Consider the following 18806-nt stretch of genomic DNA (forward strand, 5'->3'; position numbering starts at 1 on the left):
TAGACAGACTTCCATAGGAAATACAATATATGTCAAAAGTTTCCTTAAATAAAACCTACTTTAGCACTTGTGTGAGACTTTGAATGTCTCATCACAGAACTTTTTTTAATGTATAGGCTTTAGCTGAGTTCTGACAGACAGCTGAAACAAAGAGGAATGAACAGTGGAGACAAAATCAAAGCTGGTCCTGTTCTGTCTCTCTAAGTGGTTGTGTATTGTTTGACAGCCAGCCAGACTTTCCAACAGTTTAGGCTTAATTCAGCATTCAGGAGCACCCATGTACACACATACAGCGATAAACTATCACTAATTTGCCAGCATGCTAACCTGCAAGCGGGGGCCTTCCAGACAAACGCCTGCCTAGAAATCAAATGTGACAGCATAATGAGATTTTAGATGAACAGAGCAGCGGGAAGGTAATGAAAAGAGTCAAGGTAAACACGTGTACACAGAAAACAACAGCATAAAACACACTTCAACAAATAGACTTTTTTGCTGACTCACGCATTCTGCATTGGTGAGCATCATAAAAAAAATCTCACCAAATTATCTCCAAATGCACCAGACAAACTTTATAAGAATACAATAAAAAAACCATACCCAAATAGGAAGACAGTTTAATGGTAATGGGAAGAATCCATCACTTTGTACACAGAGAATGGACATGATCCATCACAGTGGCAGCACGGGAGGAGGAGAGGAACCAAATGCACTCATCCATCAGTCAGAGGTTATATGACGGTAAACACTTCCAGCTGACCAGCTGTGTAACCCTCTGTCCATTTAGTTTTAAAGTGTTGCAGGTTGTAATTTTCACAGCTAAACTCCACTTTGACCCCCCACTTCAGCAGGGAGATTGAGCAGCAGTGTGCTCTTATTCACAGCAAATGCTTGGGAAGGTCGGGGGTCAAACTATTTTTGAACATTCTCCAGTTAGTCAGCTTAATGTGGAGTAATAGTGTTTTTTAGAGTTTACAGTCAATCTGCTTCTATCCATGTCCAGTTTATATTAACCCCAATATCAGCAAGGGACATTTACGTCAAGGGATTTACCATTTATAGCAAATACCGTATTTCCTCAAATAAAAGACTGTAGTCAATTAAAAGCCGGGTCTCAGATAATGGCCGAGGGTGTGGTCAACACAAATAATGGGTGGATAAACTAATGTACATTTCCACTGCTTTAATTTAATAAATTCAACAATACAATCATGCTGTTTCCAACACTTTGTTGTTCTGAATTACTCATATAAAGTATTATTGTCCTATTTCGGTTACTGTGTGTATGTGTGTTAATATCACAGCAAACTGCAGTTTGTAGAAATGTACAAGTGCCACAAGATGGCAGTAGCTTCATTTGAAGTACCATATGGGACCTGTGCAAGTGACTGAATTTTCCACAACACAAAGCGAATTTGAGCAACATGGCGCTCAGATGGGACGGGAAGTGCTGAGTTTGTATTGACAGCATAATGCAGTAACAAAAATTTAACAGAGCAAACGTAAGCAGGTCAGAAAACAAGGAGGCTTCATACTAAAATATGAACAAATATACTTATCAAACACGGGGAATTAGAAATAAAGGCCTCTCTCTAATCTAAGCCTGCTTCCAATAAAGGCCTGGTACCCTCTGAAGTTGAGGTAAATGAAGGTCCCGGCTACTATTTGAGGAAATACTGTAGTTACATATGTTAGATATGGAAGAAAAGACTTTGAGGAAGATCAAAAATAATCCAAGCAGCAATAAGGATTCTGCTGAGAGAACTAATCCTCCCTAATAAACACTTATCTTAAATCACTTATATTAAATCTTAATTAAATCAATAATACCAAGCAGCAAATAGCATTAGCATGAGTGTACCAGCATAATATTGAGTAAATAGCGAGAAGTGTGGCGTTTTAATGGACGTGCTTTACACTTGCAAGGATATGATTGGATGTTACTAGTCAGCTGACACATCCACACAGCTGTGAATGAGCCAGTGAACATGAGGCAAGGATGAAACCGTTGAATGCCAATCAGCTAATGCAAGTGCTCTGAACTAACTCTGTGCTCCATTCATTCAGCAATATGGACGTTGAATGTAATTTGAAACTTATTCACTTGTTTCTGTCTTTACATCTTTGAAGTGGCCAACAGCCTATGCATTTTCAAGACGTCCTAAATAACACACACAACAGATTTATGCAGCTTTCAAACACAGCATTGTTGGTTTGGTTTGCCAGTAACGATGGTCCATCTTCAGGCTTTTTTCACAGCAGCATGTGGTGTGGTTACGGTTGAGATATGTCCAGAACAACAGGCCAATACTTTATGGGTGATACACAAAAACTATGACCAAACCACTGAAACAAATGAAAAATATATGCAGTTGTGGTTAAAAAAAAGAGTCAAAGAAACCCTGTCAAAGTGTGATAAATGCTTAGCTAGTCCCATTAGAGAAATGTCTCATTGTGAGTGTTATCACAGTTGCAAAACCTCTGTAATGTTATCAAAGAAATCAGAAGGACAGCAGCATCATTTTTCATGTCATATGCCACTGAGATGTGGATTTGTCTTGGCAATGTTTTTAATGCACAATGGATGAGTGCATATAGATTAGGCCTTTTTCACGGCAGATGTTTTGACTTGTCATAGTAGGAAAAGCACAGGTGTTACTAATAACATTGATGACTGCTCCGCTCTGTTCAAGTAGTAAGCCGTGACAGTGAAGCGGCTGAATAGGATTCAGCCATAATTAATTTAATTGTTTACACTTGTCTTTTTTCCAACTGTGACAGTATCTAACAGTCTCTCCAAACAGGGCAGCTGCTCCCAACATATGAACTAAGATAAACTGACTGTGCACTACCTGTGACAAAGAAAAGATTGGCCTTTTGCACTTAACACAGTAGATATAGTTAGGTCAAGTTTGGGTTCATTATTGTGTGTTGCATACAGGCCTATTTTATAAATATTAAACTGTGTGCTCAGTTAAGAGCTGGTACTTTATGGTTGGAAATTGAGATAGGCAGGGATAAAGATATTCCTGAAGAGCTATGTCTTTGTGTTTTTGTGATCTTGGTGTTCATTTTGCGTTCATTGCCCTTTGTACAGTGACATCAGGAATCATTTGTTTGAAAAGATTCAGGCGAATAATCCTGATTTGTTTTGGTTGTCTGAAGGTGATATGTTCAGTTGGCTTTTTAATGTGGAGATTTTTATGTTGGTAAGATTTATAGAAAATGCATGGCAGCTCAGACAGTAAACACTGTATCCATCATAATGGAAGATTTCATGTAACCTGAATGTTTTGAAATGTACTCTTCTTGAATTTGTGGAACTGTATATTACAATTTGTCATGTGACCGTCCTGGTTATTGTTCAGTGTCTAGTGTCTTGTAAGCCCATATGGGCTGGGCACCAAAAAAAGGTGCAGGACACTCAAGTAAACAAATCAATACAATTACAATGTAACTGCTATGAAGTATTATTTTCAAATTCAAATTATGCATTCAGTATAATACATACTGATGATTTTGTCCTTTACTTGCTGCATCTTACACATTCACACCATCCGCAACACTCCCACCTCAACTACATGCACATTTGGTGTTTCTATACTTAAGAGGACCCTCATTGACACAATGCTTTCCCTAGATGCCTTAGAGTGGCATTAACGCAACATGTTGAGACTTCCCCAGCAGTTTTGGCATTGGGTGTTATGACAATTAACAGAGAATATTAAAATAGTAAAAATGTAGTAAAATAAGATTTTCCTGTGTCAGTAACAAATCCTTCACCAGGTAACACCACACATATGTGATAAGCTAAATAACACAAAAGGTGCTGCTCAAAACTAAAGGTGTGCATCTGTTGAAACCAAGAACTTCAATTTATTCAAATCTGCTACGATACAGATAGTAGATTTAATTAGTCTATTAGTCAAACATTTAAGTCTCTCTAATGTTCTTTCCTTTGGTAGATTAAAATGAGCTTTTCTGTTAATTCAAATGAATAATGTATGTGTTTTGAATTTTCTCTGAGAAAGAAAGATCGGTGAATATACTGTATGTGTTAAAGGGAAAAGCAGCAACAATGCACGTTCATTATTTTTTCATGGAACATGTAGAAGAACAGAGGGAATTAATCAGCAGTGATGCAGCTGTCACTTCCATCTCTGACACAATGACAGAACAACTCAGATGACAGTTAATGAGACGTCAGCCACTCAGACAAATGTCACTTTCATCATCGAATGTCTGAACATATAAAAAAAAAGAGGAAAAAATTATGTTTGCACATAAGGTTGAGTGTGAGATAAAGGCAGAGAGTGAGAGCTGGTTGCAATTCCCATTTACTTCCATTAAATGAAAATGTAAAAGCTAATGGAAATTTGCATAATAATAAAGCTTTCATATTAAAGCTTTTCATTATAGATTAGAGGTAAGACACACACACACACACACACACACACACACACACACACACACACACACACACACAGACAGTAGAAAGGCAGTGGACTCACAGGGTCTCTCAAACAGGGTATCCCAAACTTTATTTTATTGGTTTTATCAGAAGTACCATGTACCATGGAGAGCAGTCACAGTTAGTGGCAACACACATACAACAACTTTCCTCCTATCAGTTGGTGTTCAACAAAAATGAATAAAAAAGAGAATTAACACACACGCACACTCACACACGCGCACACACACACACACACACACAGAGGACAGAGGCAAAAAAAAAAGAAAGAAAACAGAAAAAATCATTATTATCTTCATTATTACCAACATTATAATAGTTGCGGTTATTGTTCCATCTTAAAAAACACACAAATCAAATCGACAAAAATGACATTTCTGACTACACCCTGTGAGAGTGAAGAGAAAAGAGAAAAAGAAAGAAAGAATGGATGGAGGAGGGAGACAGTGTGGAGGTAGAGTGAGGAGGAAAAAAAAGATGTGCTGGAGCAAAGGATGGATTAAGGAAAGAAAGATGAAAGGAGAGGGATTTAATAAAGAAAAATGACAGACGGTTCTGAATCCGACAGATGGTGACTCAAGTGAAGACAAATGATCCTTTGAGAGAGTCAGACAGATGGGGACATATACCCACAGATATATTGTACATAACTATAGATGCAAGAAGACAGATAGAAAACACTGGGAATACAATCAGGTATGGAGATACTGTTGAGTCAGTGGGATAAACAGCCAGACACATGTCAGACAGAAAGACAAACAGAAAAAAAGTGACACTGTCTGAGTCAAAAAGTGAAAGGATTGACAGAAGCCCATCTGAAACTCCCCTCCGATAGAAAAATACAAGAACACAGGAAGTGAGATGGAAGGAAAAAAAAAAAGAGACAAATCATTCTAAACCAGCCAGAAAAGGAGAAAGAGCGAGGCAGAAACAAGCTTTAAGCAAACTACAGCTTCTCCAAAAAGGCAATATATGTCATTCTTGAGTGTAGTGAGTGTTTTTGTTTCCTTTAAATAAATATGTAGAATTAATTCTCTACGGTTAGCGTGATGGCCATAAAGTCCTCCTCACTTATAACACTGTACAGTATATACACAATATTATTATTATTTCTTTAATGACAAAATAACCTTTAGATGTACATACAGTATTCCTCGCCCTCTGTCAGAGAATACAGCCATGGTATTAGAAGTAGCAAGCAGTGTCTTTTTTTTTTTTTGTACAAATAACCCATGCAACTCCCATATAGATTATTTATTTAAGATACATAACTCCTTTAAGATCTCATCTCTCATTCAATAACAGCAGATATTGCCTTTTTAACAAAAAAAACCCTTAATTAATCAATAATGTGCAAGTTACTCCAAAACAAAAGACGACGCCGTCTTTGTTTAAATTAAAAACATACTGTTGTTAAGCTCTACATACATTAAAAAAAAAAAAAGTAACTGAAAAGAATAAAAGGTGAACAGAAAACCTGAATCTGTACAACATTCAAACCTTCTTTTCATTAACACCAGGAGAATGGGATACAATTCTCTATAACTATATACAGACATGTTATCATTCATGCACAGTGTCAACAAGTAGCACATTGACATTCCAAAATATGGAAAACATGGCATAGGGAGACAGAGGATAAAAAGGGATTTGGGAATGAGGGAAGGAAAGACAGAGAACAAAATGATTACTGCCCATTTTGGTTACTTTGGCAGCACAGAGATGTGAAAGAAAGACAGAGAAAGAGGGGAAAGAGACACAGAGGGACAGATAGACACCATAACAATACACATGCTGGGCAGGAGAAGTCCATTTCAATCTCACTGACCCAGAAATCAATGTATGGCTGTAACTTCATGTTTTTTTTTTCCTTTAATTTTCATCTTCTTCCTCCTTATCTTCCTTCCTCACATGTCCTCTCTTTAACAACAACCTTTTACATCGTAGTTGTTTCATGTTACTTCAACGGTAGAGAATAGCTCTGGTAATGTTTTTTTTTCCGACAGTACATGAATCGCTGCAGCGTGACGTTGCACAGCTTGTACCAGCAGGGGTGTTTGTCCTTCCTTTCATTCGTTCGTTCGTTTGTCTGTCTGTTCGGGGGTTGCATTAATTTATCCCTCAGTCTGTAAGACAGACAGTCAGTCAAGAAGTGAACGAGGCTACGAAAACGCATCATCAACCTTTACATCAGAAGCAACATTGTTAATGGTTCACAACTGATTCAACACCGTATTTTTTTTTTTTTTTTTTTTTTTACATTGGGTACAACATTATTATTGTACATCAGAATCAAAAGACAAAATCTCTGTTGTTGTTTACATCAGAAGCAACTTTGTTAATGTTTTCAACGAAACAACATTGTAGCCGTTTCACATAAGCAACAAGAACCAGTGCAATTCTTTCCCCTCATTTAAAACCCTGCCCACTCCTTCAAACCCACCACAGAGGAATAAAAAAAATCTACTGTATTATACAGCTCGTTTTTCTACCCCTTGCTTGCTCTTAGTGTTGTATATACAGCGGTGGCCTGGCTAACCTTTGACTTTTCAAACCTCAAAAATTCAAACCGAGGCAGGAAGCTAAATTCAAGTGCTATTGTGAGTCTTTGCCTGGACAAGTTGCCTTAGAAGAGAAAGGACCTGGTAGGGTACTTACAATCATGGCAGCTAGTCGCAGCTAACGTTTAGCCGAGTTTAGCTTCCCATCTTGGTCCAAACCCTGTGCGGCTTTGAACAGCTGTCATTAATCTGCCATTAGCTTCACGTCAGACTAGCTTTTAAGTCAAGGTAGATACACTGAGAGGTGGTGCAACAAAACCAGCTTAGCGAAAGAGCTAACTTCCCATAAATGAAAAAATGTTAGCTTCTGGAAAAATTGTGCCGCAAACTAATTTGATGCAAACAACTACATAACTGCAAGCTTTTCATTCCCGCACAAGTTAACTCGAACAAATTAGGCAGCATGCACATTTCAAGTAAGTCCAACAATATTTAGCAATATGAAAGGTAATTTATACCCTGTTGAAGTTACTCAAAAAGTGATGCAAGCTGCGTCTGCAATGTTATTTATTTTTTTGCGCAAGCTAGCATAACTTTTTACAGTGTATAAACCTTCAGCTCCATGCCAGTGAAGAGACAAATGCATACAAATTTAAATAGAAAGATTCTGGTTAGGTTTAAAACAACATCAAGGCTTCTTTTGTCTTTCTTCAAAGTGTTAATGAAATATGAATAATATTTGGTGTTTTAAGAAAGATCCATTGGTTAGAAAATCCTTTTATAGGTTGGACTGCAAATATTTCTGATAGAAAGATTTCCCTTTGGCAAAACAGGGGTAAACTGCCACTCCAAGGCCTTCAAATGAGAACAACTACTTTAATGGAGAGCCACACATTGTGCAGAGTTTGGTAAATTCAAGCAATCTGACATTTCACTTCAGTTCAGCTAACAGAGGGGTCATTTATTTTAGCACTTAAATGTTTTAATCTTTAAGTTGTCCCCATGCTGCTGAAATCAGTCATTCTGGAGTGGGTTCTCTATTTATAGTGCATCATTTGGTGACTCAGAATACTACAAAAACTAGAACATTTTATTGGTTTTTCTCAAGATATTCTGGATTTGCCAAACTCATCCAATCCAGGGCTCTGCTCAGCTCTAGTCTCTCACAGGGGTTGAAAGCTGTCTGTGACAAGATTGTTGCCTAGTTTTAAATGGATTACATCTAGCCCCGACTACTTACTTCACAGATGACATTTAAAATACTACCTATTATATTATACATCAAGTAAAAAAACAACATCAGCAGGAAAATTCAAAATTCTGGCCAATTCAGATGCATACAGTATAGTGCCATTTAACAAAGTATGGACTTTGAGAATGCCTAAATATACAGTAAGTTTTGTATATGTTGCAATATCTGTGGTTTTGGCTGAACAAGTAAAATAGTTAACAGTCTGAAGTGTAAACCTCTCTGACAGACAGTTAATATATAGGCTGGAAGATTTTATTCTACACATATTTCTGGACAGGCATTTGGGTCACTTTCATGAGTTTGATTTGGCCAAAAATACATATGGAAATATTTTCAGAATATATTTCTTGTCTGTTTATGACTGAACCATGTTGGTCTCGGACAGTAATAGTAAATTGCTGCTAAGCTTGATGATTTCTGTTGGTTTTGTAGTTGAATGTAGTTCATTTGACTGCTCATTGGATAGTTTATGTCTTCTATTGATCTGTTCTATTCTATCTATTCTATCTCTTTAGAGCAGGTACTGATGCATGTTTACTAGCTGGCCCTCACTTCACAATCATGTATTGTCCTGAAATGGCACGCGCCTAGTGTTTTCAAAACTCCCATTCGCCTTCTAAGCTGTCGCCACAACTCTTGTCCCATCTTGCACACAGGCTTCAGGTAAAATTTAAGCTAAAAATTCAGTAAGAGAGCTGAGACACCATGTGTTTTGTTGTTATACTTCACTCCATGAAATTACGCAACCGAGAACTTATTTGTAGATAGAACCTGTTTGGGCCTGTATCATAAAGTGAGATTAGACGTCTGTCAGTTGCACTTTGGGCTTAACCAAGGCTTGCTGGTGTCATGGCTCACTTTAAACCAGGGTAGATCACCATGGCCGCACAGCTAATGAACATCAACTCATTGTGCAAATAGACTCATTGTTTCTGCAAATTCCCAACATGGACAAAAGCACCATACCATAATAAGACAAGTGATAGAGTACAGAGCGACATGTTTACATACTAGAAGGTTCATTTTGCCTTCGATGATAATTATAGCAAAGACAAAAGGCTTCTGACATTAAGCAGGAGGCTAGTTGACCATGTAGTCATCAATGAGTTATGTTGCATATGTGAAATACTTTTGTTAAGGATTCTATTAACTGGATTCACAACAGTGATTGGTCTGATTAAGCTATTTTTTTGTCCTCCATCGCTGTCACTTATACCATCTCATACTGTATTAAAAATGCTCCTCCTGCTCTGTTGATGTTGCATGTTATTATGGCTTGTATATACAGTATGCCTTCCATCTCTTTTATGTGAACATGCTCATAGCTGGATTGGAAAACTCAGTTAACAGGGCCACGTGGTTATCCCAAAAAACCCCAAGAGAGCCTGACTTACAGTTGCTGAACTCACTTTGTGATACAGGTCACAGAGATAGAGTTTCTGGGGGTGGGTGTTTTCCAACACATAGCTAATTGAATGGGTTACGTAAGGCTTATTCCAGTTTTTATACAATTTACTCCAGACCTCTGTGAGCTTGTTAAACCGAGTCTGGCTGTCTGAGATTAGATGTAAGTTATGTTAGATGTCCCAGCATTTACCCTGATCTGTTTGTAAGCCTCCGCCTCCACCAGCAGCAAATACTTTCGTGCTATTCCTTCATCTGATGGCTCAAATATAAAAGACTGAAAAGTAGTTGCTGAAGTAAAGTAAACAGTTGGTTTCCACAGCCTGCTGTATGTGAAGCATGAATCTTGCCACTTACATGTTGGCTCTTCAATCAAGAGCAAACACTTGCCCTTGAATAAAGATATCATATTATGTCTATATTATATATTATTCGGCTTCCTTTGGGTTAAGGTCTTCATGATCCACATGGCTGAAGGCTAGCATAATTAAGAAACATAACAATGAGCAGAGGCAGCCTGGGAAAGAACAGAGTTGGGTGATTTAATTTGGAATAAGGCTGACCCCAATTTATAAGCAGTCTTTGTAATCAACTGGGAAAGACTCCCACTAAGAAAGGGCTAAGTCTCGCCTTAATGAGATGTCTGGATCATTGGGTGATTGGATATTTAGCTAACTCTGGATACTTGGTCTGGCGATGTCTGTACCAAATTAAGCTGTGAAACTGTTCATGTAGTCTTGTTTTTTTTTTTTTTTTAAGCCACACTGAAGCAAAGTCCAACTGAGCAAGTTGTTGACATGGTAAAGGAATACAAATCCCTGTTAAATAGTCCCCTAAAGACCAATCTATGTGAAGAATTATAAACCAAGGGTCAGGGTTAGGGATTAGTGGTTGTTTCATACAAAGCCCTTGAGGATTTTGATTGGTCCACTGACCAGCCAGGGAGAGGTGCTTGAGACATGCATGGATAATGACAGAAGCTGTTCAGTCAACCAACGGGAAAGCGGCACCAGAAACAGACAGCCTATGAGGTTTCACAGAGTGCGGTACCTATGTTTTTCAAAGTCTATTGCAATGTTTCGATTGACACATGAAGGTGGCAATCTCATTGGTGGAAAACCAGGTAACAGAATTCCACAGTAAAAAAACAAACAAAAAAAAAAAAAAACAAGCACACATAAGATTAACCTAGATATTTATGCAATGATAATAGTTTCTCTAACAGTTTTAAACGGTAGAGCGGCCATTTTGTCCTTTCAGACATGGCCTTATTAAAGGTAAAAGCACACTAACCCCTTCTTGATTCAAATTAGACCTTAAATCATTTACATCTACAGTATAAAGCAACAGAAAGAGGGCCCGTTCAGGAGCGCATGGCGTAACCAAGACATTCAGAAGGAAAGAAGTGGAGCTATAAAGTATGTTTAGCTCTTTGTATTTACATCTCTAACCTCAGTGACGTTCAGAACATTTCGCTTCGTTGAACGTGCCCTCCCGCAAAAGAGTCTTACTCAGCATTTCTACAGGTTGGTAGAGCGAGAGTCAAAAAGACCTTTTAATACGAAAGCATATTCCGTCTCACCCAGCGACAGCAAAACGAGAGGCGACTTTTTCACAGTACTTGACCATCTTCCCACAACGCACAAGCAGCGAAACACACAGTCACACACTAGCACACACACAGTTTGTTGTCATTAAACAGCTGTGGCAATATATCCAATTTCTTCTGATTGTGTTTTCAGTATTGTCTGGTCATGCATGTACATACTAACACAGTTATTCTGTCTTTTTCTGTCTCACTTGTCTCTGTTACTGCAGCTGGACGTTGGAGTTCACTGCTCCAACTGGAAGGGGTTTAATGGGATTGCTGTTGTTGAATCCACAAATCCAAGCTGGTAACTGTGATGGTGTCAGTCTGTTTTAACCTCTCTGTGGCACTTCACATTTTGATTTCTGTATGGTTGAACCAGCTGAGACAAATTGTGTGCATTTATTTGTGTGTGTATGTGCGTTTGTGACTTGGGGGATTAGTTTTACGAATTTAAAACAGGGGGTTTAAAGACAACTTTTAATTGATTGGTTTTGATTTATAGATCGAGACAGAAAATGTATTCCGGTAGTTTTAGTTTATTCCTTTTTCTTTCAAGCTTCTTTAGCTCCTATGATTCTCCTGTTTGTCGTTGTCCTTCCATGCATCCGTACTTCCTTCTATTCTGTTTTTAGATGCTTTAATGTGTCCTCCGTTCCTTCATTCTATACATCCATCCATTCATTCGTCATTCAATCTATTGCGTAAAGGGAGGGAGTGATAGATCAACGAGACAGCCTTAATTTTCAAATCCATCCATTCATCCACCTCCCCTTGCTTTCTTCTTCCATGTCCTCCCTCTGTCCCGCCCTCCCCTTCGTCATCTCCTGCCATCTTAGAAGCCCTGGATGTGGCAGTAAGCCTCCAGTGAGGAGAAGAGGATGTAGAGGAGCCACAGGCTGACGAACAGCATGGTGGTCAGGGCCTTCGCAGTCCGGGGCCCGCCCAGCTCTCCACCGATCTCTGGTCGTCGCCGGTACATCAGTGTGGCGACGCTTATAAAGGCAAAGATGGTGAAGAGCGTGACGGAGAAGGCCAGTGTGCCCGGGTCCACCCTGAACTCCTTCCCATTGCTCTGGTGGTAGATGGCGGCGATGGACCACGCCACCTGTCAAGCATCAGAATGGATGTTGAATGGAATAAAATTTCAAATCAGCAGCGTCAAAGAATAGAATTTGTACAATATCATATCAGTTATTGTACATACATTAATAGTTATTACTAGTATCAAGTGCCAGTGTACTTCAGCTATCAATCAATTTATCTGCAAATTAATTGGGACTCACCCCGATGCCCAGGAAAACATTGACAGCGTTGGAGCCAGTCACATTTCCAATGGATGCGTCTGCATATTGATCCTGGATAGCAGCTACCTTGCTGGCAAAGGTATCTGGGCGGAGAGAGAAAAAGTTTTGCATGTGATGCATTTTCTGTCAGTACTTCCTCAATGAATGCCTATCAAAAGTTGGAAATAAATCCTCCAAACCTTGCAGCGTTGCTGTGTTTCTGCATTAATATTGCATGAGATCGTCTGCAAACACAAGTCTTTTAATTTCAGTATTCAGATAGGGGAAATCCGATTGCGCCAGATTTTACTAGTCCTATAATATAAAAATTAAATAGAATTGGGGTAATATTGCAACTCCATGCAATTCTTTCCATATTTCCAGTTTTTACAGATATATAAGGTTTTTATACATTGTTTTAATTATGTCATGTTTTTCCCTTTATACATTTTCTATGCATGCAAAATGGCAGCCCTTCCACTTATTTGAATGAGAGTAGTGCATTTGCCCTGCAGGAGTGGGGACGGCATACAGCTCAGCAAAAAACCACTGCGGCCATCCGACAACAACAGTTGAACTGGAATCAACATTTTGTTGCCAAAATGCAACCCAACGTCACGCTGCGATGGCCAGTCGTCACATACATGCAAGCATACATTTCCGGTGGATTACTTTCTAATGTGAACTCCATATTTGACTGTTTACCTCATGATCATTGTGACGAAAGATAAAGCATTTGCCGCCGTGATAACTTGTAAAATCCTGTCTGTGAGTTTTACAAACTGATATGCTGTGTTTTGGCTTTTGATAAATCCTTGAATGCATTAATCTGTGACTCCAACTTGACTTCCTTGATCATATTTCATTGTGTTTCATTGTGCTGGATTGCTGGATTTGGTCTGAATGTAGCCTTAGGAACAGGCTGTTATTCCAGACTGAGTCCAAAACCTTTCCGAAATCACCAAGGCAGAACATTTGGTAAAGATGATCAGTTGTTTGTTAGTGTGGTGTAAAAGTTTGGTTGCTATGGATGCTGCAGAACAGTATTCCCCAAGTTCTTACTCACACATATTTAGAGATTATACTTTGGAAACAAAGTCAGACAGCATGCTCTTTAATTGGAGCATATTTTAGATATTAATTATTAACCAATTTCTTTTGATATTTTTATTCCTCTTTTATCTCTGGATCACAATCACCTCCATCCCTCTGACTGTTTGACCAGAATAGCTTCAAAACTGTCCTGGTTGCCATCAAATAAGGTTGTGGACACTATACTATACTATACTTTTCTCTAGTGCCACCATCAAGCACATGTTCTGACCGCTTAATTGTAAACGTGAAGAAGAAAACTTTTGATTCTGGACTTTTCCTTTCCCCTTCTGTCACCATTAGCTACCGTTATATAACTGTTCTGTCCTTTGTACAACTAAGAAAGTAAAGGTTAGTGGGAGATGATCGGGCCTTGGGGAAGGCACAATGCATTGCACTAATAAAAAAAGTGCATTCACTGATTGAGTGAATGTTCTGCAGTACAAACGGGTTTAAACTTGAACTCTTGATCTCGACATGCAGTAATTTACGATTAATACAAGAACATAACAACAGAGAGGGGCATTTTTAAAAAATATATTATACTTATAATTATTAATACAGACCACTGTGCAAATCCTGTTTTCCACATTGAGACAGGGAACCTTAAATTAGAAACCATAATCTTTAATCCTGTTACAGTGTTCTGTCGCTGGCAGCCAGCATGGGCCGGATTTGGTCCAAGATCAATAATTTACAAGGCTGAATCTCACTTTGCAGGGGCAAACAAATCTTGGCCTGGCAACTAATCAGCATTGCGGTGCTTAGTCCCAAAAATTTCCCTTGGTGTCGTGTTTGCCAAACTATGGCAGCTCCAAAGGGACACTCTTCCTCGCTGTACTGAAAGTAACGGTGGAGACCCTGCCAAATCCGAACAGTAGCTTCACTGAGAGCACAAAGAGTGAGCAAATAGCCAGCGGTCAGTTACTCTGTCACTCTGTTCTCTCTTTAATTTTCTGTACATCTTCTCCTCATTAGTGATTTATGTCTTACTTTTATCAAGATATAGAGAGAGAAGAACAAAAATGGAGGAAGAAAGCAACAGAGTGAAGGAGCAAAAGATGAAAAAGAGGAGGAAGGGCTTTCTTGAAGTGGCAGCCAAACTGGCGGAGGAAAAGAGGATGATGGGAGGACCGGAAGACGACTGAGGAGGAGAGGGGTTGGGGAGTGGGGAGAGGCAATGGGCCAAAGAAAGATGGGAAGAGTCCAGCAAAGATAAATCTCCCCTTACACCTTAAAGCTTCAAGGACAAGCAGCCTGCTGGGCTTAAGTGTGTGTGTGTGTGTGTGTATGCAGGATCTATTTATTTGCGCCCGTCTGCCCTCGTGTGTGTTGGTGTGTTAGCGAACGCCACCTGGGTCCAATCTGATACCATGCCTCCACCAGCTGGCAAAGGCCTGTGTGTGTGTGTGTGTGTGTGTGTATGCATCAATTGGTCTTTGAGTGCTGATTGAGTGGGTGAGTGCGTGGGTGCTCGCATGTTCGGCAGCGGCATGTTTGTGTGTGTATTTGTGTGTGTGTGTGTGAAACAGGTTCCACTCGGCAGCTCCTTCTGTGAGAGTATGCCTCCCTTGAGAGTTTTCTGCCCTTTTCCTCAGCCTCTCTGGCAATCAACCGGTCTCTCTCTCTCTCTCGCTCTCTCTTTCTATCTCATCCTTCCTCTCAGCATCTTCTCCCTTTACCTCTCCTTCCTCTCTCCTCCGCTCCCTTTTTCCTCTTGCCCTATGGGGCTCACTGGGGAGGAGCATTGATGTGCTCATGGCAATCTGATAATCTTCCTTCAAGTTGAATTTTTTCCCCAGTGGTGGGCTTAGAGGAAAGATTAGGGGGTCACCAAACATTATGGTTCAGAGGATGAACCTTCTGGTGACTTATTGATTGGAAATTTGTGCAAGACTGACTGTAGATGATTTGGATATATGTATATTTATATACATCTTTACCACAGCATCTCTGTGCATCAGCTGAAAGGTTTGTACGAAGGTGTTTGCAAAGTCAAGCAAGTTCTACTTTTGTCCTCAAAGACCTTAGTGCCACTTTAATTCCCCCTGATGTCCTTAATACCCTTAAGGTTTCAGGGCAATTTTGCCATAACATTTTTTTAAAAGGTCAAATGTGCTTTCATCTAATGTCATTTTAAACAGTTATGTTCCTGCTTTAGTCAAAGTCAGTCTACATATTCCACCTCATTCATTATTTGACCTGAAATATAATAAATGTAAAACATACGTACGTACATGTAATAATAAATGTTTTATAGACCTAACATTAACTACACAGATCTTTCTTATATAAATTTTGTTTATCCCATTGAACCCCCCAGTATATTTTTCACAGTTAAAATATATTTATTGACTTCCTGAGGCTAAAGTAAAGTGATACAGACTTTACTTTAAATATACTTTGGACTTGCGAAGTAATGAGGCTCAGAGGTTTCACCTAAATCCCCTGAAAAAAGCCAATTTTTAGTTTTTGTGTTTTATTATTCTCTTTTAACAGCTCTACTCCTGTTGTTTTCTTCCAAAGTATCTCCTCCTCTCTCTCACTGTGTGTTTGTGTGTGTGTGTGTGCGTGTGTGTGTGTGTGTGTGTGTGTGTGTGTGTGTTAGCCTGGATAACTGTGATAAACGAGGTTAATCATCATGGAACCACAGCACAGGATGGGTTTTATTAACTGTAATAGCCAAAGAACTGGAAGTCTGTTTCTTTGTGTGTGTGTCTGTGTGTGTGTGTGTGTGTGTGTGTGTGTGTGCGTGCGTATGTGAGTGGTCCACGAGAGGCTCTGTTAATAAGGCTGAACCACTTTGTTTCCATTCTGCAGCTCTACACATTTTGTGTGTGTGTGTGTATCTGTGTTTGTCGCAAGTGTATATTTCTATTTGTGTGGGTGCAAATATTACATTTTCTGCACGCATACAAATATATGTGTGTGTGTGTGTGTGTGTGTAAAATAGTATGTTATACATCACTTTTATCCCTCAGCTCCCTAAATGGGAGGACAGAGACCATCTGAGCCTGACATGACAAATAGCACTATGTTAATAACACAAGGTGGTCACAGTACAGGCGTGTGTGTGCATGTACAAGTGTGTGAAACCTATTGCAAGCTTTAATGTATTGCATGTATGAGTGTATGAGTAATTACAGTTGCACAGTTGTTTATGTGTCTGCATGTTTCAGCTTATACATCCAGAATTCTAGCAATTACTGTTTGTCTGCATGTATGTTCTGTGTGTGTGTGTGTGTGTCAGTGCAGAAAGCAGCAGACCGGGGCCAAGGTTAAAACATATTTAACCGGCTGCTGCAGTCGGTGGCCATTCTTCACGTTTAGAGGATGATCCATGCCGCTGTCTGTAGACTGTGCTGCTTCCTCTAACAAGCTCCCACGCATAAAAATACACTTGAGAGTCTAGAAACTACAGGGTCAATCATGGCAAAAACTCCTTCAGAATGACAAGAGGGAAAAACATGAGCGCTACGTTTTTTCTCTCTTTTTTTTTTGGGATGTTTAATCACTTCAAATAAAGTGAGGAAAAAAATAGTAATTCATTTGCAAGACTGTTCTGAAATGCTGTTCGTTTCCCGTTTCCAACCACGAGTCAAGTGTTTTTCTTTAAAAACCATGACCCTTAACCACACCGTTGTTATTGTAGTCATGACGACAAAGGTCCCCTAACCTTAAGGAAAGTTATCATTTTAACCCAAACGGTGATGTTTTCCTGAACCTAACCAAGTTGTTTTTGTGTCTAAAACTGACCTTAACCATTGCATTGTCACATCATATAACATATCATTATTATTATACATAGATTATTAAACAGTGATTAGTAAACAGTTTTGGAAAACAAATGAATGGAGTCCTGCCAATTACTGCCGATAGGGGTGTTAGATCAGAAAATGTTTATATGACCAACAATATATTTTGATATATTTTCTATATTTTAAATTGAAGGACTTGTGGGAATAGACAGTTAATCTCCTTCAGCTTAGAAACTGTCTTCCCTGTTCCCCAAATAAATAAAAAATAATAATTTTGAAAGTAAACTACTGTAGAAATCATTAAAATGTATCACAGTGACTTGATTAACACTTGCTTTAAGTCAACAAGCCAACAATTTGCTTTAAGAAACAAATGTTCTCAATTTGGTAATATGATCGACATGGTGACGGGGTGGGGCTATCTAGATTCTTTGTTGCCTTTTTCTCCCTTTTTTCTCCTCAGTTTAATTTGTTGTTATTAATGTTCCAATATTTTTTATGTTCTGATTAAATGTCAAGTGGATATCTGTATAAAACATTGTTTGGCTTCATTATTATTCATTGTTATCTGTATATGAACCAAACCGCTCAATAAAATATGTTTGTATCTTGCAATTTCTCAAATGCATCTTTGTAAAGTTTTGTGTTGTGTTAAATCATTTTCCTACATGGCTGCAATACCAGTCAAATGTTTGGTCCAAACTATTGACTGGTACAGTATGTATTACTATTTTGTGCTTACCTATAGTACGTGTGGGGTTTCCATTTCCATTTCCATTGTTGTATTATAGCTACCATTGATTGTTGTTTAAAAGAATATTAACTCTGATGAGGCTTTTATACAACAGCTATCAGTGTAAAGCAGTTAATTTTTATATATATACACACTCAGGAAAAGAAATGGGAGGAATAAAACTTATAGTTGTAAGAAATGAAGCAAGGAATTGAAAATGTCAAGGTGCACGCCCTGAAGGGGATCGATTGATTAATGCTAATCCATTCCTAAATTGAAGGCGTCAGGGTACTTTATGCTCATAAAGACCTTGTGAAGCTAAATGCCAAATGTGGAGACAGAAAGGTCTTTGATTAAAGCTGGCAGAAAGCCCGACAGCAAGATATTTAAGATAATTAAAACAGAGACACTGATGGATCAATAGTAGAGCACACATACATGTATACAGACATAAAGTTTAAGTCCACACACACTCACCTGGAACAGAGGTTCCCAATGCGACAAATACTACTGCTGTGACTGAGTCTTTCAGGCCCACTGTGCAGCCAAAATGACTGGCCAGGTCCCCTGTGACAACATCAAAGGAACATCATCATCACTGTACTTAATACTACTATCTAATAAAACAATTGTGCTAAATATTCCATAAATACAGAATAGAATAATAAACATATTTGAACATCTTTTCTGTCACTTCAACACTACTATCCTGTTGGTTTCG

The 18806-nt window shown here is 38.8% G+C and overlaps 1 protein-coding gene across 1 annotated transcript in view; it reads right to left on the reverse strand.

Annotated features, from left to right (window-relative positions):
- Positions 1–10810: 10810 nt before the first annotated feature.
- Positions 10811–18806, reverse strand: part of slc8a1b (solute carrier family 8 member 1b) — a 144252-nt gene continuing 136256 nt past the window's right edge. Inside the window, exons 9-11 of the mRNA XM_042434413.1 lie at positions 18563–18652; positions 12503–12606; positions 10811–12324 (exon numbers count right to left, since the gene is read on the reverse strand). Coding sequence (XP_042290347.1) covers positions 12052–12324; positions 12503–12606; positions 18563–18652 — 467 coding nt within the window. The 3' untranslated portion in view covers positions 10811–12051. The remainder of the gene's footprint in view (positions 12325–12502; positions 12607–18562; positions 18653–18806) is intronic.

Source organism: Thunnus maccoyii, chromosome 14 (assembly GCF_910596095.1).
Source record: "Thunnus maccoyii chromosome 14, fThuMac1.1, whole genome shotgun sequence".
Lineage (NCBI taxonomy): Eukaryota > Metazoa > Chordata > Actinopteri > Scombriformes > Scombridae > Thunnus > Thunnus maccoyii.